Source organism: Nycticebus coucang, chromosome 1 (assembly GCF_027406575.1).
Source record: "Nycticebus coucang isolate mNycCou1 chromosome 1, mNycCou1.pri, whole genome shotgun sequence".
NCBI classification, from domain to species: Eukaryota; Metazoa; Chordata; class Mammalia; order Primates; family Lorisidae; genus Nycticebus; species Nycticebus coucang.
The window spans coordinates 129,999,743-130,025,745 of record NC_069780.1 but is presented as its reverse complement, the minus strand read 5'-3'; the positions used below and the strand labels follow the sequence as shown (position 1 = coordinate 130,025,745).

The 26,003-nt window shown below is 43.1% G+C and overlaps 1 protein-coding gene across 1 annotated transcript in view; it reads right to left on the bottom strand.

Moving 5' to 3' along the window:
• The window catches only part of ARSB (arylsulfatase B), a 198,117-nt gene that overhangs the window by 38,328 nt on the left and 133,786 nt on the right, over nt 1-26,003 (bottom strand). Inside the window, exon 6 of the mRNA XM_053587824.1 lies at nt 23,604-23,674. Coding sequence (XP_053443799.1) covers nt 23,604-23,674 — 71 coding nt within the window. The remainder of the gene's footprint in view (nt 1-23,603; nt 23,675-26,003) is intronic.

The window sequence follows — 26,003 nt, the reverse complement described above, 5'->3', positions numbered from 1 at the left end:
GAGCTGCAATAGCAGCCCGCACTTAGGCTTGTCTGCAAAACACACCCAATTATTACCCTGCAGGAAAGTAGATTTCTCAAGGTAAACTTGAGTCAGGACAGCATTTCCAGTCTAGGAGATTCCTTACAATGTCATGGGCCTGTGAATTCCTCAAGGGCAAGAGCTCTGTCCCCTTCATTATTCTTGTGACTAATTGGGCTTTCCTAATTAGGAAAGCCATCTTCAGGCTTGGGCAGAGAGAAGCAGCTGCTCAACAAAAACGCTCACAGAGTAAAGGGGCTTAATTCTCAGCACAGTCGCCTGATTCTGAGCCCTCTGTTTGGCTCTTGGAGAATCTATCCCTTCCCTGTTGTGTCACTCCCTACATCCCTATAGCCACAGCTTTCTGGTCTCTGGGCCCTAGATGTCCAGGCATCCCATCAAGGTCAGGTGCAACCACACCCTGGGCAGCTGTTGAGTGGCTGTGTTCTTAGATGGCCTCCGTGGGCTTCTCCCCCTGGGGTTATTCCTGTGATTAGTTTATGTTAGGTGGTAAAAGGAATTCTGCAGATTCAGTCAAGGTTACTAATCCAGGACCTTACGGAGACAATCTGATGGGCTTGACCTCATCACGGAGCCTTGTAAAAGCAAGTTTTCCTGGGCTTGTAACAGGAAAGAAGTCGCAGGGATTCTAATGGGCGAGGGATTTGGGGAGAGGAAGGTTCTTGCTGACTTTGAGATGGAGGGGCCCACAATGCATGGACTTGAGAAGGGGAGAGGAGTCCTTGAGAAGACAATGGGGACTTCAGTCCTACAACCACAGCAACTGAGTTCTGCTGGAATGAGCCCAGCCTGACTGACACCTTGATTTCAGTATTGTGAGACCCTGTACTGAAAACCCAGCTGAGCCCGGCCAGCCAGCCTTTTGACCTAGGGAACTGTGAGGGAACAAGTGGGTGTTATTTTAAGCTGCTAAATTTGTGGTACTTGGTTACACAGCAACAGAAGATGAATGTGGCAGCCCTCTGAGAAGTCTACAGTAGTATCCCAATTGCCTTCCAGACTCCAGCTCAATCAGTTCTCCACTTGGGGGAGATAAATAACAGCCACTAGTAGGTCAGACATAACAATAACTAGGAAGATTATTGTCATCCTTGTTCACTGACCCATTCAACCAACGGCTTCCCTCTCCTGTTTGTCCTTCCCTTCCCCATCCCAGACACCTGTCAGAGCTTCCTTTCTGCCCTCGTCTGGCTGGGCTTAGCCATTTAACGGTAAAAGCCTCTATGCTTGAGCTATACCCTTTATGTTCCTAGGAACCCACTTGGCTTCAACATAAGCAAGCAAAGATATAAATAAAGACAAATGTACATATAGACTCTGCAAGACATCTGTGACCACATATGGAGCAATAAATGGGTGTGTCTTTAAGAATCAGGTCATATGACTGAACAGAAATAAGTCATATTAACAGAAATAAGTCAAATTAAGATCCTTGATATAATAAAGCCATCCCATATGCGGAGTCCCCGTGGGACCTGCCGAGGCCTCTCCTGCACGCGCATCACAGCTGGGCTCTCCCCTGCCCACTCCTGCTTGCTGGCTTGTTCTCCCTTGTCTTTTTCCTCACTTCTTCACGGGGACTTCTTCCTATTCCACTTATCAATAGACTGGAATCTCTCAGAGTCTGTTTCTGGGAAACCTGACCTAAGAGAGAAACGTGATGGAAGGACCTCCTGGGCGGGGGTCGGGGTGGGGGCCTGGGAGATTGGGGGGGCTTGGTGGTGCGTATGTGCAAGTGAGAGGTGTGCCCTTGGGTGTGGACAGGAGGCTGCAGAGCAAGGCTGGGGCCAGATCACAGAGGAGCTTGTGTGCAGGCTGAGGAGCTGGGTTTCATCTTCGGCTTCTTCATTCATTCATCCATCCATTCATTCATTCATTCATGCAACAAATGCTATTTGTGCTTCTCCAGTGTCCAAAGTCCTAGGGATACAATGACAAAAAGCACAAATAGGACTTTGCGTTAAATTCTCTGCTATGAGATTAGTGTGAGGGTGAAACGCAGTAACATCAGCAAAGTCCTGAGCACAGTGGCTGCCGCAGAGCAGGTGCTGGCACTTGCCAACCCCTGTCTCTTCTCCTTTCTCTTCAGGTGGTAACTCAGTAGGGGACCGCAGGTCACAAAGGGGGCTGAGTTTAGCTTGGAGCCAAACAGAGGTAAGGGCTACATCAGTAGATGCTGGAGTGTGTTATATTTTCAAGGATTTTGTAAACCATAGTTAAACACAGCCACTGTCAAACGTTAAATTAGGCTTGGTGCCCGTGGTTACAGCGCCGGCCACATGCACCAAGGCTGGCGGGTTTGAACCTGGCCCAGGCCAGCTAAGCAACGACAACAACAACAACAACAAAATAGCCGGGCACTGTGGCGGATGCCTGTAGTCCCAGCCACTTGGGAGGTTGAGGCGGAGAATCGCTTAAGCTCAAGAGTTTGAGGTTGCTGTGAGCTGTGAGTGATACCACGGCACTCTACTAAGGGCAACATTGTGAGACTCTGTCTCAAAAAATTTTTTTAAAAAAGTCAAATTATATAAACTTAAAATTAAATAAATTATATTAAAACAAAAGTAGTAAATCCTCAGACACATCGTTTGCTGATTATTTCACCATATTTACCGTTATCTACACTCCTTTGGTTATTTACATTTGTTGTGTCTGTGTGGCAGAAATACTGCAGAACCATGGGACGAGGCCTCTCCTCTCTTGGTGTTTATTTCCTCCCAGAAAGCCCACTTTCGCTGTGTTTAAACTGAAAGACCCCATCAAACAAAGCTTCTCTTATTTTTAAGAGAGAAGGGAAATGATTTTCAAGTGCCTTGCTTGATCCCCTACCATAACTAAGCCTTCCTTTCTCCTTAGGCAATCTCCTTTGCTCAGCCCTCTTGTTAGGACTAACTACTGTGTTTTGCATGGCAGGCGGTGTCTATAACTGCTTCTCTCCTGGACCCATCTGGCTCCTTGGGGGCAGGGGCCATGTCCCATTTATCTTTCTGTGTCCCCACAGCCTGCAGGGTGAGCATTCAGCACACACTGAAGGGGTTTATTTCAGCATGGAGGTGGATTTATGGTTGAGATTTCTTTTGCTGTCAAGTTTCAGGTAAGTGCTTAAGATCCCTTGATCCAGGGAGACAAGGACCAGGTGGTGGTTACGGCTCAGTCCACTCCTGGAATCTCCCCACAGGAGTAAGGATGGGGCTGCTGGCATGTGACGGTCCCACCACCCTGGGGAGGTTTTGAAGAAGGGGAGGGGGAAGGAAGGTCTGAGGGCCTGGCTTCCCCCTCCTCAGCCTGCAGCAAGCATGGTTTCTTCTTTAATTTGATCTTTTCTCTGCTGGCAAAGGCCAAGTGCATTCCCTGCAGAGTGAATGTCAAACAATGCGGTTGCTGTTTCAAAGCAGGAAAAAAAAAGTGATGGTGGAAAGATATGAGGAAAGCCTTTTTCCTGATTTATTTTTTGGAATGCACATTGTGGGAGAAGTAGTCATGAAGATAAAATATGCAGTCAATTCTGAATCCTGAAGGAAAAACATTTCCTATTGCCCTTTAAAATCTTTTACAAAATCTTTTCTCTAAATCGTTTATTCACTCAGCAAACTTTACATATGCCCTGATTAGGCGATGTTTCCCTTTGGGAGATTTGTGTCTGTGCTGGTCTTCTAGACCACAGAGAGGTCTTCGATAGTCCACCTTCATATCCTCAGTGCCCGGCACAGGGGTGTTACTGGTCGGCCAGCCACTGAGGCCGATAGGGACGGCATGGGCAGAGAGGTGGGGGGGGGGCACATGCTTCAAGAAGAAGGGCCTGGTGAGTACTGGGAGATGTCACAGAAAGGCCAAGTTGGCACAGACTGAAAAAGAGCCAAGGGATTAGGAAATCCTTAGGTAACCTGTGGGGGTCGCAATGGTTTGAATGAACGTGTCCCTCCAAACTCACATGTTGGAATGAACCCCCAGCGTGATATGGTATTAAGAGGTGGGGCTGGTGGGAGGTGATTAGGCCTCAAAGACCGCATCCCCATGGACGGTGTTAGTGCCCTATCAAAGAACTTGAGGCAGAGAGTTCATCCCCCTTTTCCTTCTATCTTTTCTACCAGGTGAGGACACGGTGTTCCTCCCCTCTGGAGGACGCAGCAACAAGGTGCCATCCCGGAAGCAGAAACCAGCCCTCCCAGACACCACATCTGCCAGCACCTTGGTCTTGGACTTCTCAGCCTCCAGAACTGTGAGAAATAAATTTCTATTATTTACTAATTTCCCAGGCTGTGGCATTTCATTATAGCAACAGGAATGGACTTGAGGGTGCCTAGGAAAGAAGGCTGATTGCAGCTGGGTAAAAAGTACACGGAAGAAGCGCTCACTGGTGAGCACAAATAGACACGATCTAAACGCTCATCTAAACGCACAGCACCATGCGGCTGGCTAAATAAACCACAGAAGGCCACGCAGCAGTTAGACGAGCAGAGGAAACCTGTACCAAGACTTCTCAGCTTTGGCATCATTGCCATTTTGGGTGGATACTTCTTTGTCACAGGGCTGTTCTGCGCACAGCAGGATGTTTCATATCATCCCTGGTCTCTGCCTTCCAGATGTCAGTAGCATCCCTCAGTCAGGCTGTGGCCACCAAACACGTCTGCAGAAATGGCCAAATCTCCCTCTGGGAGGCAAAACAGGGTAACTTACCTGGAAAGATCTCCAAGACAGATTGTTGGGAGAAGAAAGTATGTGGCCTCCATCCTCCCAAAAGTACATTTTATATTATACCATTTATGTGAAAAAAAAGTATTCACACACACACAAGATTCCATAAATCCGTATCACCACCTAAGTAAGTACATCTAAAAAACTTTGGAAGAACAAAACCGTTTGCGGTGGTCATCTTTGTGGAGGGGGACTGGGTATGAATTCACATGGTGAATTCTGGCCTTACTCATGTTGCTTGTGTTTAAACAAATAATTAAAATGTGGTATTAAAATTAATTCATGTATGTGAATTGAAGATACGGAGAAAGTACCTGGGAATTACTTCTTGACCAGGTTTAGTGGCAAGAGTGAGGCAGAATGAATTAAAGGAAGGAATTTTTAGAATGTGGGAAAATTGAGTACTAAAGTCGGTCAAGTTATAAGTTTTTTATAACACATTCTGGGGAGGGGGAGCGAGTAACTTCTAGAATGCTTCCACTTATTAGCTCAAGATTTCAATAATGTCTTGCCAGCAATGACTTTCCCACTCCAGTTAAATATGCACGAAATGATAGAATTTCTTTCTGTTCTTTCCACCACATGTTTCTTTAATTTGTATGCCTTTGGTGTATGTACAGCTTTCTCTAACTAAAGTGCTGATGCCATTATGGAAACTGTCACTCTTCAGAACTGGAAAGACCTGGGCATACAAGCTGACTCTGACTTGTGTTTGGTCTGGCATGGCTGGGGATCCTGCAGGAGTGTATTTGTTTTTCATTAATTTGTTTGTCATTTTTCTCCATGATCTATGAAACATTTATTTCCCCCGAAGCAAAAGGATCTGAAATGTCAAAGGTTTTTCTCAGCTCTGCTGGGGTACTGGATTGCGGAGGAGAATGGATTTTTCTTATATGCTGTTGTATTGTAGAAGGAGACATTCTGCGACCTTTTGCTGTTTTAGAGTGATAATGAATTTTCTGACAAAGCTGGAAAGTTTGGGCTTCTTTGTTAAAATAATAAGGTTTGAGGAATAACATTGACCTGGACCTTTGCAGAATTAATCAAATACAGATTTTGGAGAAATTGATGAGTTTGGTCTTTACTGAGACACCCTAATTTGTTACTGTCACCAAGGCAGTATACAGATCTATACCACATAAAAACATCAAACAATTAACTATAGACCCAAGTTTCTGAACAGAGATTTTGACACTTACAGTGGAAGGAGATTTTTAGCTTGGTCACAGTGTTACTTTGTTTCCTTTTTCTTTGTCTTTTGTAGAATTTTAATTGTAAAAGTAATACATATACTGGAAAGAATGTAAAGAATAATACATTTTTCATAATCTCATCCTCCCAACCTCATTAACCATTATAACATGTTGATACAGTCTTTCTAATCCTATTTTGATGCCTGTATTATATCTGTACACAACTGAGATAATACTGAACATAAATTTTATGTCTTATTTTTCTTATAAATATAACTTACGTTTTATTTCCAATCTCTAAACACTTTAAAGGAAAACTGTAGCATGATTAGATTCCACCATTGCCTTTTTCCCTCTGAATGTGGTAAGTGATTAGATCCGTTTTCATGTTCTCTGAAAATGTGGCATGTTTATGCTTTTATTTTCTGAGAGATACAGCAATACATTCAGGAAGTCCAGAGTACAGGCCTTGCTCCCATAGCGACGACACCAGGTGAGGATGCTCTGAGTCCCTTAGAGACACAGTCAGTAATCAAGGGATCCATCTACTAACTTTGACCAGCCAAACAGATGCATGGTGTGCAATGCCAGACCACGGTAGCCTCTCAGCCATTTATGGAGTCATGAGCATGGAGAATTTTCCTTCTTGGCACCCAGAAGTACACTCTTGGTCACCTGGTTTCTCTAGTTATTCTTTCTGGGGGCTTGCTGGGGTTCCTCTACACCTGTCCATAATACCTCTGTAAGATCAGAGGAAGTACTTTGGGTCAGAATCCACAGCCCAAGCAGGATCTTAATAAAAATTTGGTTAGGAGAAGAAGTCTGCTACCTCATTTTTTATTTCCAGGGACCCACTTCCAGAATGGTACATACTCAGCTCACTGCTTGGATTTTCTTTCTTGAATGTTGACATAATAAGAACATGAGGGACGGAGGGAGGGGGGTGGGGCCTTGGTGTGTGTCACACTTTATGGGGTCAAGACATGATTGCAAGAGGAACTTTAACAATTGCAATCAGTGTAACCTGGCTTATTGTACCCTCAATGAATCCCCAACAATTAAAAAAAATAAAAAAAGAAAAAGGACCAAGCTTCTGAGACGAGCTCTAAAATCTTCATGCCTTGCTGGCTTGAATATATTTGACTTTTTTTCATCAAATACATCATATGACTTTAGGATTAGAAAACATTTTAGCATTGGATAATTAGAAAGATAACATAAACTGCTATATAGCTAGCCTGAAGAGAACCTTTAGGGAGGAAATTATAAACGCTGTACAACAGTTTTGAAACTTAAGGTGTTGTATGTCTGCATTGCACATCTCACAAAAAGTAGTCTTAGATCAAATATTCAGGCAAATACATGAAATTATATATCTTGAGCTTCAAATTGGGTAACAGTCCTGTAGACTAGGGACTTCCTACTTAAATTTTGGTCAGAGAACCAGCAGCATCTGCACCACGGGGAAGTCTGCTAGAAACACAGAGTTCAGGCTGCTCCTACCACAACCAAGTCAGGGCATTTATATGCGCATTCAAGTTTTGTTTTTGTTTTTGCAGTTTTTGGCGGGAGCTGGGTTTGAACCCGCTACCTCCAGCATATGGGGCCGGCGCCCTACTCCTTTGAGCCACAGGTGCCGCCCCACATTCAAGTTTAAGAAATGCTCCTTTCAGAGTAGGATGGTAGACCAGATGCTGTAATGCAAGTGTTTTTCACCTGATGGGCACAGGTGAATCCCTGGGAGATGCAGGAAAGTAGTTAGTCCTGTTCGCAGCCTGTTCATTTCTTCCCAGCCTGATTTCTGATACTATCTTTTCATCCTTATCTTATCAATCATCAGAATCTGTCCTCCACTGCTGAGAGATTGTAGCTCAATAACTATCTCTGATTTTCTGAAGTGGGAAAGCAATGCCAAGATTATTATCCTCTTGGTTTTGGGTCAGCTTAAGATAAGCAGAAAAGGCCTCAGTGCCTGTGGCTCGAGTGGCTAAGGCGCCAGCCACATACACCTGAGCTGGCAGGTTCGAATCCAGCCCGTCCCGCCAAACAACAATGACGGCTGCAACCAAAAAAAAAAAAAAAGATAAGCAGAAAAGATGATGGTTGGTCTGAAGGCATCTGAACGCTGGAGCACTGCACCGAGAATGCAGCATTTCTGACAGATGTGATTAGTAACTCCAAGGCGTGCATTTTGCTCTCGCTTGGATTACTTCTATTTCTAGAAATAAAGCAGCATATGGGAAATATAAGTTTTCAGGAGTGTCTGAAAGCAGGCTTGGAGTCAGAAATGTGTTTGGTTTAGCAGTTGGGGAAATTTAAACTCAAACCCACTTGGTTTTTCATTCAGCTTAATCACTGAAACTTGATGAAGTGTCACCAAGTTAACTAAAAGAAAGCAGATACTGCACAATGGAAGAGTGATGTCATCCTCGGAGCCGCCAAACCATCAACAATTTAGAAAGCGATTTTCTAAAGGGAAAATGTAGAATTATGAAAAACGTAGTTCTTAGAGTTGCTTATGCGCTCGTCCGAGCATCTGATGGTTTATGTGTATCTCTGTTCTTTCTTTTTTAAAACTGGTTTCTGCTGTCAATGTTTTCATTTAAAAAATTTTTATTTGAGTCCAATGTAGGGTAAATGCTGTTCTTTATAATTTGTGAAAAGATTAAGAAAAAACTCATATAAATGTGAAAATATGCTTGAAATGAGAACAAGGGAAAGATTTGGATTCTTTTTCAGTCGCCAACATTTGGTTTATTAAAACATTAGTTGTTAACAATGAGAAATGAAGTACTATGTTCTAACTTGTCCAAAAAATAAACCAGGCATGATTCTCAACTTTCTTTAAATGAAATATATTTGTATTACAAGTAATTCTTAATCTCTGAGTCAAAAGATAAGGGAGGACAGTACTGGAGCTGAGTTTCTCTCTCCTATCATTTTTTTTCTCTTTTGAGAAAGCAGCCAAAAGTCAGCTATAAGCTCTGAATTACATTTTGGAAGGGAGTTTTTACAAAGTGATATAAAAGAAAGGATCTGAAATGAATATAAATAGTCCAAATAGTCGTGACTTCCTGTTTAAGTCATTTTATATTTATGCTAGTGTCAGTCTTAAGTAAACTTAAGTCTCTTAAACTTGTTGCCAATTAAGCCAAATCTAAGATTTCTTACATCTTACTTCACAAACAAACATTGGCTATTAGAATCAAATACCTCTGACATCTAGCCAATCTCTTTTATGGATCTTTAAAGGTTTGGAGTCTTTCTCAAGTCATTCCTTTTTATATTTTTCTTAAAAGAACATTTACTCAACAACTACTAATCATTGCACCACTGTTATAGATTCCTTGGGTATAGAAATGAATACGAAAGATGAAAACTGTCTGCCCTTCCCAAACAATAGATTTTAACAAGGAGAGGAAAATGATAAATATTAAAAACAAATAATTATGCCAAATGGTGACAGGTGCTCTAAAGAAAGGGAAGGTAGGGGAGACTGTGCCTAGAACACAGTGCCCTGTTAACAGCTATTAGTTTTTCTTTATTTTTCTCCATGTGATCTAACTCCCTCCTGATATGTATTCTGTTCAAAGCTGCCTCTGTGGAGGCATTTAGGAAACAGGGCTACTATCATGGGTATCTTACACTCCCCACGTATTGAAGGGAGAAGCTAAAGCTGACTGAAAGCTCCTTTCCTGAGAAAATTATATAGTGCCCCAGGAAATAAGTGAGAGAGATACTAACAGATTTTTACAAATATTCCCAGTTTGGAAATAAGGGCAGGTTACAGGACAGAAAGGAAGCCCCCAAGCGAGAACCTCTTTCAGTAGTGTGGGTCAAGAATATTAGGAATCAGGCCGGGCATGGTGGCTCATGTCTATAATCCTAGCACTCTGGGAGGCGGGTCGATCACTTGAGCTCAGGAGTTCAAGACCGGCCTGAGCAAGAGTGAGACCCATCTCTATTAAAAATAGAAAAATTAGCTGGCCATGGTGGCAGGTGCCTGTAGTCCCAGTAACTCCAGAGGCTGAGACAGGAGGATAGTTTGAGTCCAAGAGTTTGAGGTTGCTGTGAGCTATGATGATGCCACAGCACTCTATCCAGGGTGACAGAGTGAGACTCTGTCTCAAAACACACACACACACACACACACACACACATATATATATATTTTACGTATCACCTAGAAATGGAAGCCCACGGGCATCTCCAGCATACGAGATGGAAAGATGGCCTGCCGGGAGTTGCTCTCCATATGGGTCCATCACTGCACCCTGGAGCAAAGGCTGGCTCCAGATCAATGGCTCAGTCATGGACAGAGACCACCTAGAGACTATATTCTCATATGAGGATGGCCCACTGCACCAGACCACTTCTCACCCATATGCTATTATAAACACTGAGCTAGTTCTATAACTTAGATAAACTAGTCCTCTTGCTTTTTCATTTGAGAATATCTTCATAATTTGCAGAGATGTCACCCAAAGGTAATCCAGCCATATCATTGTTAGTAAAACCCAGCCAGTTTATACTAAGTAATGTAACAACATCAACCTGGAACATACTGAGATATGTACACATCTTGCAGCATAAACGGAGACGAACACGTGTTACTGCAGAGGTAAAGCCACGGTGTGTACCTGAGAACTATTCACTGAAACGCACACTGTCAGCGTCGATTCTGTGTGCTTCGTACAATCAGATAAAATATTAACCACCTGAAAGATGAGGTAAAAGATAAAATGGTAAAACAGGTTTTTAAAAAATATGTGCAAAGAGCAAACACCAGTTGTTTCCACTGTTGTTCTCACTGTCCAAATGGGTGAGCAGGTGGTTTGATGAGGAGGGGCCCAGGGCCAGGGAGGCAGGGTTGGCCTCCTGGTAGATCCGTGTCACAGAGTACCATGTCGTGCAGCCAGGAATAACATTGTTACATGAGACGCCTGTGGCTCAAAGGAGTAGGGCGCCAGCCTCATATACTGGAGGTGGCGGGTTCAAACCCAGCCCCGGCCAAAAACTACAAAAAAAAAAAAAAAAGGCGGTGCCTGTGGCTCAGTGAGTAGGGCGCCAGCCCCATATGCTGAGGGTGGCGGGTTCAAACCCAGACCCGGCCAAACTGCAACAAAAAAATAGCCGGGCGTTGTGGCGGGCACCTGTAGTCCCAGCTGCTTGGGAGGCTGAGGCAAGAGAATCACGTAAGCCCAAGAGTTAGAGGTTGCTGTGAGCCATGTCACGCCACGGCACTCTACCGAGGGCGGTACAGTGAGACTCTGTCTCTACGAAAAAAAAAAAAAAGAGAGAACTTTTCTTCATCTTTTTGTTTTTTTGCCCTCGGTAGACCACAGTGGCATCATTATAACTCACTGAAACCTCAGACTCTTGGCCTTATTAAGTGATTCCCCTGCCTCAGCCTGCCTAGTAGCTAAGAGTACAGGTGTGCTCCATGATGTCTGGCTATTTTTTCTATTTTTAGTATAGACGGGATTTCACTCTTGTTCAGGTTGGTCTCAGACTCTTGAGCTCAAGCGATCCTCCCTCCTCCATCTTCCAGAGTGCTAGGATTATAGTCGTGAGCCACTGCACCCAGCATGCAGCACAAGAATTTTAAAAATAAAAAATGCCTATACTTGTATTAAAAAATTAGTTAGTGGAAAGTACATCATGTGATCTGAAATCTGTACGAATGTGTGCATGTGTTTCAGTCAGTGAGTGGAGGAGAGAGAGAGACAGAAAAAGCACACCAAAATATTCACAATGCTTTTTGGGGGGAGTGGAAGGATAATGAGATGAGGATAACTTTTTTTTTTTTACCTTTATCTCTGAGTGCTTCTGTGTTTTTCAAAAATTATTGCCCCCTGACCCCATTACTATTTGTATAAAAGCCAACAGGAAGGTTCTCATTGCATGTAGGATCAAGACCAACCTCCTTAGTCTGACTGACTCACATACTGGCCTACGTGGCTTCCCTCGGTCCCCTGAACAGGTTCACACACTCTTCACGTACAGTCTTCATGGCACTCCTGCGATGGCCTTCTCCACCTCAGTAAGTCTCTGAGATTCAGGGCAGGCACAGGAGTGCCCATGGGCTTAGCCTCCCTTCGCTCTCACAGCGACTCCCCACCACACTCTGCAGGAGTGACCAGATGATTCACCACTGACAATGCGTACCATCTCCACCACTGATGCCTTCAACTCTACATGATGTACTTCACTGCCTTTTAACTTTTTGTGCTAAGCTTTGTGTTTTTCATGGAGTCTAGGGCAGCAAAGTAGGTGTTTGTGAGAGACAGAATAATGGCCTCCCAAAGATGTCCCTGTCCTAATCTTCACAGTATATAGGGTTATGTGGCAAAGAAGAATTCAGGCTTCAGATGGAATTAAGATTGCTCATCACCTGACCTTTGTTTTTATAGTTTATTTTTAATTATTATGGGTACATAATAGTTGTGTATTTTTATAGGGTACATGTGATGTTCTGACGCAGGCATACAATGTGAATTAATCAAACCAGAGTGATGGGGTTATCCGTTTCCTCAAGCATTGAACATTTCTTTGTGTTAGGAACATTCTAATTGCACCCTTTTAGTTAATTTAAAGTACACCCTAACTTATTGTTGACTATAGTCACTTTGTTGTGCTATCAAACATTGTTCTGTCTAGCTAACTCTATTTTTGCAACCATTAACCACCCCCACTTTGTCCCTCCCTCCCTGGCCTCTGGTAACCATCATTCTACTCTGTCTAATATTAATTGTTTTTAATATTCATATTTAGCTCCCTCATTTGACTGAGAAGATGCGAGATTTGTCTTTCTGTGCTTGACTTATTTCACTTAACATTTCTCTAGTTTCCTCCATGTTGTTGCAAACGGCAGGGTTTCGTCCTTTTCTGTGGCTATATGATATTTCATTGTGTATATTCCACAATTTCTTTATCCGTTCATCTGCTGATGGACACTTAGAAGGATTCCAAATCTTGGCTACTGTGAACAGTGCTGCAGTAAACAAGGGAGCACAGGGATCTTTTCAATATACACATTTCTCCTGCTTTGGATATAAACCCAGCAGTGGGACTGCTGGGTCATATGTAGTTCCATTTGCACGTTTTCCAGGAACCTCTGTATCATTCTCCACAGCTCATCTGACCTTTAAATCGGGAGACTATCCTGGATTATATAGGCGAGCCTAATGTTAACACAAGAGTCTGGAAAAGTTGAGGCAGAAGAGGTCGGAGGAGGAGAGGGGATGATGGAAGCTGGGTCGGAATGATGTGCTACAAGAAAGAATCCACCCTTCATTGCTGGCTTGCAGACGGAGGGAGGAGGCCAGGGGCCCAGGAATATAGGTGGCTGGAAGCTAGAAAGGAAAGGAAATGGATTTCCCCCCACAGTCTTGACATTCGATACCCTGGATTTTAATCCGGTGAGACCTGCGTCAGACTTTTACAGTCACAGAACTGAAAGATAAGTTTGTGTTGTTTTAAGCCATTAACTGTATGGTATTACCAAAAGGTTTGATCAGCAATATTCTTTTCCCGAAATCACATTAAAATTAAGAATGATAAACTAAAGTTATTAAAATAGTAGACAAGTTAAAAAGGATCCTTTTTGAGGATGCCTTTCCAAATACCCCCCAGATGCCCCTCATTTCTCTATTTCTCCTTAGTGCTTATGTAGTCAACTAATGTTACATACTTTTCATTTGTTGCTACTTTATTTTATAACTGTGTTAATGTCCTTTCCTGTGCATATTTTTTCTTCTGAAGAAGCAAGGGCCGTGTGCTCCTTCTCTAGGTGTTGGCTGCCAGAAGTAACAGCCTTCAGTCTATAAATGCCTGATTACTAACATCTTACATTATACGTTTCCTAAGGCTTTCAACAGCACACTTCCCAGAAATATTTTTTAAAATTTTATTTTAGCCTTATACACACATCCTAAAGCCCCTAAAAAAACTGACCAGATTAATAAATATTTAAAAGGTACTGACTTACATTTTAGTTCCATTGGATAAGTTCCATAAAATTTTGTGAAGTTTTATATTTTTTTTTCAGAATTTTTATGGTTGACTCTTCCAAGAAAGGTGTATGTATGTGTGTGTGTGTGTATGTATATATATGTGTGTGTATATACATACACACACACATACATATACCTTTATTATCTCCTTAACAATTTCAAGATTGGAAATTGAAGTAGAAGGGTGCCTGATCTAGATGGGGAGAGGATAAAAGGGAGTCAGGGCATGCCCAGATCTTTCCCAGACCTGGGTAGGATCCTGGTGGAAGGTGGAAGAGGTGAAGCTGCTGGACCTGAGACTATTTGAAGTTCGCTTTTATGTTGAGCATCAAAATCAGCCCAGACCTTTTAATCGACTAGAGTTAGCAAGTGACTCTTGGAAGTTATGGCTAAAATTTCTGGGCTATATCAGAATTAAAGGAAAGTAAGCAAATAAATAAGTTGTCAGTTGGAAATGAGAACGTTTGGCATGAACATAATCCTGGGAATAAGATAAAAGCTGACATGTAAACGGGGTGAGGGAGCAGGAGACACAGGGCGCAGCACAGGATGGAGTTTGGCAGGTCAAGTGCTAGAACTCCCAGGGGCAGGGCGGGCCCAAGCCCTGCAAGTCGGCTTCTGTTATCTGACTCCGAGAAGCCTTGAAAAGTTGCTTACCCTGATTTCTCCAAACATAAAATTGGGGCTGTGGGATTTGCTAGTTCTGTGTAGCCCAGGCCAGCGGTGAGCATTCATTAGTGTTTCTGAAGTGCTGTGGATTTGGTTTGGTTTGTGTGTTTTCTTGGGATGACAGCCAGGATGCCAGCACAAGTGTTAACAAGAAAGGTCTGATGTGTGTTCCTCTCGCCGCGCCGTGTGAAGTGGACGCAGGGATACGAGGCTTGTGGGACCCCCCGGCGTCAAAAAGGCCACCTTTCCAAACAGGCGTCAATATAACCTAAAGAGGGGCGGCCGACAAGAAAACTTTGAAAATTAAAAAGGAGAAAAATTATCTGTGTTTTGGTTCTAGGATTGAGGGCATGTACCAACCTAGGAAAATTTGACGAGCTGCTAAAGACAAATATTGGCAGCTTGAGAAGACATGGAATTCTAGCTTCCCAGGCCCAGTATGGGGGGTGTCGGGGTGATGACCTGCACTTAGTCAGAAGGTGTACTGATATTACAGGAACCCTCGGAGCTTAATGGCTTTATTCTTGACTATGGAGGGATTATGTGCTCATCACTAAAAACTAAAACTGGAGGAATACATAAAGTAAAGAACACAGCTTCCCTGTCCATCCTTGATCCTGATAGCCATAATGTAATTGCTGTTCACTGTTGTTCCCACATATTTATATGGGATTATTATAACTGTCTCTAATGATAGGTGATGAAACAGATGTCTTGAAAAACTTATCCTCAGACTCATAGGAAATAAGTCAAAGCTGGTATGGAAACCCAAGTTTTTCTCATACCCCAAAACTCTGCACGTTCCATTAGAAGACCCTGCCCCACCCCCTCACTCTGCCCCGCCCTTACTACCACCTCCAAGGGACGACAGGGAGACCAAGGCCCGGCCTCTGTGACTAGTGTTACACACACAGGTTGCTGCCAGCTAGAGAGCTAGTGGCAGGTGAACCCAGCTCAGGTTAGTGTTATCACTAGGTCTGCTTTTCCAGCCTCATTTAAGTGTATCGTACCCTGTTAACATGCTGTTATTTAGGGGTGGATGATTGTAACTAAGATCTGGGTGTCCTTTTCCCATAAGACAAGTACAGAACACAAAGCTAAGAAACCCAGCTTTGATATTTACCAGTGGTTTGGGACACTGGCACCCCTGCTCCTTCATCTGCATTACAAAGACAGTGGAGGCACTGACTGCCAAGGTGCCGTTAGCCACCCGGTTCTGTGCAGGGGTGAGCAGTGAGGCAGCCTGCCTACCTCTTCTCATGATGTTCAACATCCAAGTTCAGGCTGAAAGATGGAAAGTTGCCTCTGAGTTGCTCCTTCTCAGATATACCCAGAAAGAAATGAAAGTGCCTTAAACATAATCTATAGTGTTATTTATTGCTCTTGCTAGGTTTGTTCCAATCAAATGAGTTGATGATAAATTATTCATCTATTAGCATGCATTCTTTCAATGTGTATTAATCTCCTACACGTCAGGCACCAAGCTATAAATCTTGCCCCTCTAATAGCTCTGGGTGCAGAAAACACACAAATATAAATACTGCAGTATGAGGTAGCCAGAGCTCAGTGTCCTAAGAAACTACAGAGAAATTCAAGAGACTCAAGTTTGGAAGGATGGGGACAGGGAGGGCTTCAGGTGTAGGGATGTGAACTAGGCCCTACAGACGGGGCAGGAAAAGGAAGGGAGAACAGAGGGATGTGGGAGAGCACTGCTGCGGTGCCGGGAAGCCCTTCCAGCTGGATGACCTAGATTGTAGGAGGCGGGCTGAGGGGTCTGAGCTTGCCGGGACCACCAACAGCCTTCAAGCACCTAGGGGACAAGCAATGTGACACACCCTCCCCCAGGACAGCTTCTGTTGTAACAAGATTCAAAGCCTAACTACTCTCTAGTGCCTACAACAGTACCTCCCACACTGTGGACTGTCAGCATTTATTGAATAAATACTCATGGAAATAACATCAGAATACCAGGGCATGGATTTGAATGTTACTCTCAAGAGGAAGCAGGGAGCAGCTCCAGGCATTCGAACCTGGATGACTCTTGGGTCTCGAGCATATATTTGCAATGGGACCACCAAAGTTGTGTGTGAGAGCCCAGGATGGGAGGAAAGCCTGTTCTTTCACCCTATAATCACGAGCAGAAATAACATCTCATTAGAATCTTTAAAGAGAAGTCCTTTAAATGAAATAGTGACAAAGCTGCACACAATCACTTTGAAGACCTGGCCTCGGGGGTGTGGAAGATGCTCACATCTGTCAGGGCCCCTCATCCGTGATCAAGCTCCTTGCAGCAGGACCTGAGTGCCTCATTTAGCACACATGCCTACGTTACACAAGCCGCTGTGTGTGAGTGAGCCCTAATGATCAGAGAATGCCATGCCTGCGCCCAAGGTGAGTTGTGGTTTCAGACGGGGCAGGGTCGTTGCCTCCAACCAGTCAAGATCAAGCCTGGCATCTGCAGGCTGGGTCTGTATGTTACCTCCGAGGCAAACTAATGCCTCTGCACTGATCGTCCTCCATGCTAGCAGGTTTGGAGCTGAAGCTCCCCTCAGAACCATGCAAAGCTGAATTTACTCGCGCAGGATCTCGTGTCTAACCTGAGAATCTGACCCTGCCCACCACGTCGGGCATTCCCGGGCTTGGACAGCGCCATCCTGTTTCCCAGAGTCTCTCACAGACTTTTGCCCATCCTGCCCTGCTGGAGAAAGATGCCAAGACTGGTCAGTCTAGGAAAGAAGTATTTTAAAGACATAGGGGAATAAATAAATTCTTAGGACTTTTCTTGGAAGGAGGGAAAAGGAAAAGGTATGTGTGCTATTTGAACAGAGATCAAAACACTTCCAAGATTGCCTCAGAACAAAGCCTCCAAAGATGGATCAAAAGTCTGCTCAAAGCTCACAGGAAAGCAATTACAGCCCACAATCTGACATTGCCCATGGAACTGGGGGCGGGGGGAGAAGGAGGGAAGAAATGTGGAGCCAGGGTTGGGGCACAGAGAGGACTGGGGACCTGGGAAACAACGAAAGGGGATGTCCCAGGAAGGCAGGAACAGAGTTGAACTCGAGGAGAACAGTGAGCAGAGGCAAAGCCCCGCACTCAGGAACATCAGCGGAACTGGAACCAAGGCCAGAGGCAGGGCCTTTGAGATCTACACCTGCCTGTCAAGGTGGTCTGGGGGAAAGGAGTAGAGATGGCCAGGGAAAGGCCCACCTTTGCTCTTCTGAACGATCTTCGCAATGCAGAGAATGGGGAAGGTGGTACTTACAAGCAGGTGAATAGTTTCAAACATCTGTAATACTATCGATTACAAATTAAGAAGTGGCTTATGACTTTTATTTTTACTTAGGCACAAAATGTAGAATGTAGGTTTAGGGTTTAAGAGGAGAATGTGAACTTCCACCTGGAGGCATTTTTATTCAGGATCAGGAAAGGCTATGAGACAATAAACGTGATTTTGACCAGTTGATCTGTTCAATTGTAATTTTGAGAAACTACTAGGATGTGAGCTTCTGTGCTACCAGGCCCACGGCAGTAAGTGCGTTAGACAGAGACCCTGTTCCCTCCGACTTTCTCTTCTTCCTCTTCTTTTTTTTTCCGGGGGGGGGGAGTGAGGGTTGGGTTATGTTTGTGTTTTACATATATATAAGTTGTGGTAACTCTACAAATAACATAAAATTCTCTATTTCAACCACTTTTAATTGTATAAATACCTTCACGTTGTTGTGCTACCATCGCCACGATCCATCTCCAGAAGAATTTTGTCTTGCAAAACCAAAACTCTGTACCTATCAAACAATAACTCCCCATTTCTCCTTCCCTTCCTCCCAAACGGCGGCAACCACCATTCTACTTTCTGTCCTATGGATCCGAGTACCTTAGATTCCTCATAGAGGTGGAAACGTACAGTATTTGTCCTTTTGTGAGTGGCAAATGTCCTCAAGATTCATCCAGGTTGTAACGTGCCAGAATTTCTTTTCTTTTAAAAGCTTCTTTCAGGGCTGAATAATATCCCATTGTACGAGTGTGTATACATCACATTTGCTTAAACGTCTATCCATTGATGAACGCTTGGGTTGCTTCTGCTTTTGGCAATTGAGTGTGTACAAATACCTTGTTGAGCCTCTGCTTTTAATTCTTTTGAGTATACGTGTACCCAGAAGTAGGACTGCTGGATCCTACGATAGCTGCATTCTTTAATTTTTTGAGGAAACACAATATTGTCCACAGTGGCTCCAGCACGTTACATTCCTACCGACCGTGCACAAGAGTTCCAATTCTCTGCATCCTCACCAACACCTGTCACGCCTGCCAGCCCTCCCTCCCTCTCTTTCTTTCCTTCCTTTCTTCCTCTTTCTTCTTTCCTTCCTTCCATCTCTTTCTCCTTTCCACCCTTTCTTTCTGTTTTTGAAGTAGTTCTTCCTGCTGTGTGTGTGTGTGTGTGTGTGTGTGTGTGTGTGGTCTGGCACCCTTGAGACTTCTTTATGCTTTATTGCAGCATGTGACTCTCCTCTGACCTCTCAAGGTGTACGTGCACGTGTGTGTGTACACCAATATTTTGTGCCATTCTTTGAGTACTTTGTAGCCACAACCTACAAAGGGTTTGTGACCATAAAAAAAAAAATCGTAGCTCCACCAGCAGGAAAGGCCTCTGGAGGAGCCCCATACTCTTGAGTAAGGGCGGGGGCTAAAATCCAAGAGGCCAGCTTCTGAGGGCACGTGGTGCTCAGTAGAAGGCAGGGCTTCCCCAGAAATGTCTAATGCCTTTCCATATGATTCATGACCAGAGGGAACTTTGGTCCACAACCCCCAAAATGACCGACAAAAGGGAGAGAGGAGACTGAAAAGTGGGTTTTGGAGCAGGAATCAGAAAGGTGGGCAAGAAGTAGCAATAACGAAATCGTACAATTCAGATCACAATTGATCCAATGCTCAATTTGATCTAATGCTCAAAATTTTCTAGATTCTTCACTTCTTCACGTATTTATGACCGTGCCTTTGGCAACATTGCTGCTTATTAATGAGCTCACCCTTTCTAGCCAGGTAAAAAAGGAGAGAAACTGAGTTACTGTGATGCTTTGACGTTTTACCTGTACCAAGACCCACAGAATACTGATGCCTTAGAGACCAATTAATTCATTCTCTATTTCACAGATGAGGAAACTGAAGAAGAAGCTTTTGGGAAGCTGGAGGTAGAACACTACCCTCTTCGCCTCTAAGTAAGATCAAACGACCCGGGCAGTGCGGGATTCGGAAACCACAGAAGTGTTTCTGTGACAACACTGGCCCAGTTGTCAATCCTTAATCCACACCCTCAACTGGCCGATTTCTGATTTTACTCCACAAAAGCTTCTATGTTCTATGAATATGATTTCCAGACTTGGCTGTACTACAAGTATACATTTTTAAATAGCCAGATATAATTTTTTCCCCATAAATTGCACAGAAAAGGAAATGGGCTGGTATCATCATCCTAAAACAGAACAGGCACCCGAAGATACTGCTCCTTTTCTTGACTCTGCCTCTCAGCAGACTGAAGTAAATACAAAAACTGGGCAGAAAAGGCTCCTGGCGTTGTGGGGGGAGGGGGAAGGTGGCCACTTTGCCCCCTGCAGGTCCAGGCACTGGAGCACGCTCTGTGTGAACCAACAGACAACGTGCTTCTACCTCAGCTCAGCATGAGGACCTGGCCGTGTCCCTGCTCACACACAGGAGCCAGAGCCGGAGGCCCCGGCTGGCAGGGAACATCACCATGCAGGCCTGGAGTGGGCTTCAGAGATGGGCCAGCGAGCATCCCTGAATTTGTGGCAGCAGTACTAGGCCCATCACATAATAAGTGGGATACTATGAAAGTTTTGAGACAGACTGTGTCATGGCCCATTATTTCACTTCCAAGAAACACAGATGACAGTGACCCTTCTGATTCACCCATGTAAGTTTTGACTTGCTTGGCTTATCAGTGATGCTGGGAGGGCTTCATTTCTTTCTGTGTGTATTTTATGTTTCTTGATTTTGGTGGATCTCAAAACCTTTGTAACAACCCATGTGTGTAAGAGACCGAATCCAAGAAAAGCAAACATCCTTACCGTCTGTGAGTGGCAAGATTAAGACAGTTTTCTCCTCTGATTTCTATGTCCTTACTAGTTTTTACACTGGCGAACCTTCTGCCTATGCTGTTATTTTGCTACAGACATGTTAGGGAAGATAGCCAAAGGCATAGGAGGCAGCACTAAAATACAGCTTAATGAGGGAGGAGGCTTACGGTTTTTCCTTTGTAGGTAGAACGTAGCAGGTGCAGAAAGTTTGCAACCACTGCAATGTGGGCAGCACAGTCTACACGTCCCCTTGGCCTGTTATGCCGCAGTGCATTAAATTACTTGGAAGTTTTATAACCTATTCCTCCCTTCCCATTAATTTCCTCTGGCCACCCACAGAGATTCTGATATGACTGGAATGTGTCCTATCTCCTAGGTGTGCTGGGGCAAAGGAAAGTTTAAGAACAATTGGTGTGGCTTCCCAGGAAGCAGTCACAGCTCTGTGCTCCTCACACATAGTTGATCAACTCATTACCTAGCACCTTCTGAAGGGTTTTTCTAGACCAATGGAAATACAATGTAAGTCACATGTGTAATTTAAAATTTTCTATTACTTTATTTATTTATTTAATTTTATTTTTTGAGACAGAGTCTCACTCTATCACCCTTGGTAGAGTACCGTGGAGTCATCATTCACAGCAACCTCAAACTCTGGTACTTAAGCAATCCTCTTACCTCAGCCTCCCAAGTAGTTGGGACTACAGGCACCCTGCCACAATGCCTGGCTAGTTTTTCTATTTTTTTAGTAGAGATGGGGTCTCATCCTCGAACTCCTGAACTCAAGCAATCTACCTCTTCTGCCTCTCAGAGGGCTAGGATTATAGGTGTGAGCCACTGAGCCTGGCTTATTAACCACATTTAAAAATGGAAAAAGAAACAAGTGAAACATTAATAATATATTTAACTCAATATGTCCAAAGTATGGTCTTCTCAACAAGTAATAAATATAAAATATTATGTACAGTAGAACCTCTATAAGTTGACTACCTAAGGGGCTGTAACAAATTGGTCAATATACAGAGGTGGTCAACATAAGGAACGAGGCTCCTGTACTGATACACAGGGTGCATGTCTGGTTTGTGAACATGAAGTCACCATAAGGAGGTGGTCAGTGTAGGGAGATGGTCACTGTGGAGGTTCAACTGTGTGTGTGTGTGTGTGTGTGTGTGCGCGCGTGTGTATAACACATAGGTGTACTAAGTCTACAACATTGGATGTGTATTTTATTCTCACAGCACATCTCAATGTACAATTAGACACATTTCAAGTGCCAAATAGCCAGACGTGGCTAGTGGCTGCCATCCTGGACAGCACAAGTATAAACTGTTCTTAGTCCTCAGGGCTCAAAACCTACCCATGCTGCTCTCACTGACGTTAGTTTACTCCAACAGATATAGAAATTTCTCCACAATGTAGCCACTCTCAGCTGTCTCAGGGCCCTTTCCCATCCAGATCTAACATGTTCACTTGGTCTTTACTGCATCCCATTTGTCATCCAATTTTCCTCTCAGTCATCAAGCAGTCATTACTGCGTGGCTACCAAGTACTGGGTATAATCTGCCATGGTCCCTGATTTCCAGGAGCTCTCTGCTTAGCAGGCACAAACACAAAAATGTGATGGATGCTACCCAAGGTCACATACAAAGGAATGCATGGAGGAAGACTCCATGACTCCGTGACTCTTTCTCCCGGGCTTTCTGAAAGCATTCACAGAAGGGGACATTGGGCTGGGTTTTAAAGGATGAGAAAAACTGTAGAAAGCAGGGAAAAGGCATTTAAGACATGGGTAAGCCCATCTCAAGATGAGCTTTATGGTGGAACATGGGGAAAGGGCTCAACTGTTAAGGTTGCCTAGGCCCAAGCTCAGTAGGCGAGGGGCATCAGAACCATGCATGTGATATTTATACAGGACCACTGCAGTCTGTTGTGATATGGGAGCACACAATGTCCTCCTGCCCTAATGGCATGACTAGGACTCCTTACAGATTAATTCATACATACATAGTATCACATTGAATTACTTCCGGGAAAGTCACACCTGGAAGACCTAGCAGGTGCTTGGCAGCACCTGGCCAGTCCTATCAGATGATGTGGTGGCTCACACAACCCTGGAGCCCAACCATGGCTAATTTGACCAGAAGTTTCCTAGAAGAAGTTTCTAGAGCTCTCAAGTAATATCAGGGCAACAATGTGACAACTACAGGGAGAAGGAGCCTCAGAGATCCCCTGGGTTCTCCTTCTGTAGATGGGGAAAGTTGAGGAACGGAACTTGCTGGCCACACAGATACTAAGAGGCAGAGCCGAGAATAGGATTCACCTTTCCTTGGTAGTCAACAATAATTTTAAAATTATTGAATAAAAGGGGTAATAGACTAAATGCACTATCAGGAGTGGTAGAATAATTTGTTTGTTTTGGTAGCATTTATAAATATAGCATATATAAATGCTACTAATGGTTCAATAAAAAAAGAGAATTCACCTTTCTTGATTCATAAGCAGGTGCTCCTCTCACAGGAGCCACAGTGATATATGTGTCTTGAAGAACTGTTCACCTTCACAGCAACTCAGGTGGAAAGAGAGAAAGCCTGGCTAGAGACACACGACATTAGTGGCTTTCAATCTTTTTTTTTTTTTATTTTATTTCACAGCACACTTGAACCTATAGTTAAACTTCCATGGCACACTTAATTATGTTAATCAATAAAAAAAGAGTAAGAAAAAGAGTATACTTACTGCGCTTTGAACTTCTTTTGAAAATAATTTAGGTAATAATCTTTAGACATTTCGAGGCACACCAGTGTGCTTGGCACACTACTTGAAAATCACTGCACTAGGTAATAAAAGCATCTTTGTGAGCCAAGGAGATATGATAGGGTTGCAGCAAACTGGGTACTCACATGGTGAAAAGTCTACAAAGTTGGGGTCGATATTATGCAACAGCTCCACTCTGGGGGATGGGCTTCCTTCACTGCAAAAGAATTTTTAAGGAAAGGTTAATTTCCTCTTTTCAAATGGGTGCAAGTTATTTTAATACTTCCTTTCCTTGTACTTGTAGGAAGTAACAAACCTGCCAGTTAACAACTCTGTCATGAATTCAGAGGTCTCCAAAATCTATGGTTGGTACATCTTCCATTGGTAGTCATCATTTGTCAACATTTTAATGATGAAACATTTTACATTTTACATAAAATTTACATTATGTCAATGTCAATGTATGATGATTTTATGAAAGAGTCCTGGGACCTTTTGCAATAAACATGGTGGCTGTATTCAAATATGATCATTCTTTACACCAGAGAAATGAGAACTCAAGTCATCCTGTGTAGACTTCATCCTGAACACTTGCAAAGAAATGAAGAAAGAGCATCTGCCAAAATAGTGGCACCAATACATGGGTCACTATGTTATGGGACATTATTTCACTTCCAAGAAATAGTTAACAGCATCCTTTATGATTTACCCATGCAAGTTTCAACTTGCTCGGCTATGGGTGTTGTCAGGAGGGCTTCATTTGTTTCCATTCATGTGTATTTTATGTTTCTTGATTTTTGTGTATTTCAAAATTTTCATAATGACCTATGTATTACAGATGCAATATATGTCTTAAAGATTAGCCTACATAATAAAAACTAAGGTCTTCCATATCCAAATTTGCAACACGAATCTTAGATTTAATACAGATACAGGTGAAATAAATAGATCTCTTTAATATTTTTTTCTCAAAAGGTGTACATATATGTACAATCACAGCCTACATCAGCGCTGAAAAGTAACTTGGAAATCACTTGGACTCAACCCTCTCCTGTTGAGAGGGAATGTAGTAGAATATTGGGTTGTGTGACACTCAAAGGAGTGTTTGTAAAATATTGGGAGCATATCTACCATCAGAGGTATATGAGTATCACATGAAGTACCCAGGTTTTGCTAATATAGACTCAGCTTTATGGAAGTTGTTAAACGCTATTTGAATCATTGAGAGAGTACTGAGAACTACTTCATAATCTAATACTGTTAAGCTAAGCACTACAAATTTCAAAGTACTATTGACACCATAGGTTTTGTACATAATCTGAATAACCAGTAAGGCTCTGGAGGTAACCAAGAAGACATGCTTTCAGGTGGCCACTGTCTACACCCCAAACTCAGAGCTAGTTGTCATGAGATGCTGTTGTCTTTATTCCATAAAATGCACTGACTAGAGAGAGTGGCAGGGCAGTCCTGAGGACAGCAGGGCGGCGCTGTCGGGTGGCGTGTAAGATGGGGAGAAGGCTCATGGCCCAGGACTTTTCTCTTCTCATTTTCTTACTTAGGCACTTTAAGTACCCTAGGAAATGTCAACCTGTCTAAAATACCAAGAACGAAGGTTTGAGCCCAGAAGTTCTGAACGTAAGTGGGGATGATTTGCAAAGAAAATGGTAAATAGGAAAAAACCTACACAGAATGATGATGATGATGTCTGACTTGTGGGCTTAGAACTAGCAAACAGAATTAAAAGCCTGGATAGTAATAGCAAGTAAATGAGGAAGGGAAATCGGAATAAAAGCGTTTAAAGTCTTTGTATTGTCTGTAAAGAGGGTAAAGCTAGTGACTGAATTTATACTTAATTAAGTAAGCTTTGTGCATTGAATTTGCAGGGGAAATGTTAATATAAAAATAGATTTTTTTTTTCTGGACTACAGGGGAAAACTCCAAAATTTCAGTGCCAGTATATTAATATGTAACCACTCATCTTTAAAAGCAGAGTTCACTGGAACATACCAATATATGAGGAATAGTTAAATGAAGGACATTTTTCTAATAACTTTAGAGAGAGTTCATATGTATATTATTCATTCATTTTACTTTTCTATTATTCAGAAGAGTCACAGATACTTCAAAATAAGGAAACTTAATAAGACGAGATGACTTTTTTGTACACCAAAGGTTGTGGATAACCCTTGCTCACTAATTACTTGTTGGGAAAAATCTTCATAGGCAAAGTCATCTTGATCCAAGCAAAACAGGACCCAACACCCCCCAACTATCTTAAGTATGCTATGATTCTACTTTTACAATGCACTAATCAGAATATTTTGATAAGGATGTGGTTGGAGTTACGAGGCAAGAAAACACAATATGTGACAAGTAATTAAAACAATGACCAAACACCATTAGAGGGAAGGAAGGAAGGACTGTGGTTTTCATTAGTGGCTAACACATTAAATTATTAGCACAGATTCTCTGAAGAATTACACACACACACACACACACACACACACACACACACACACACACACACACACACACACGTCAATTTA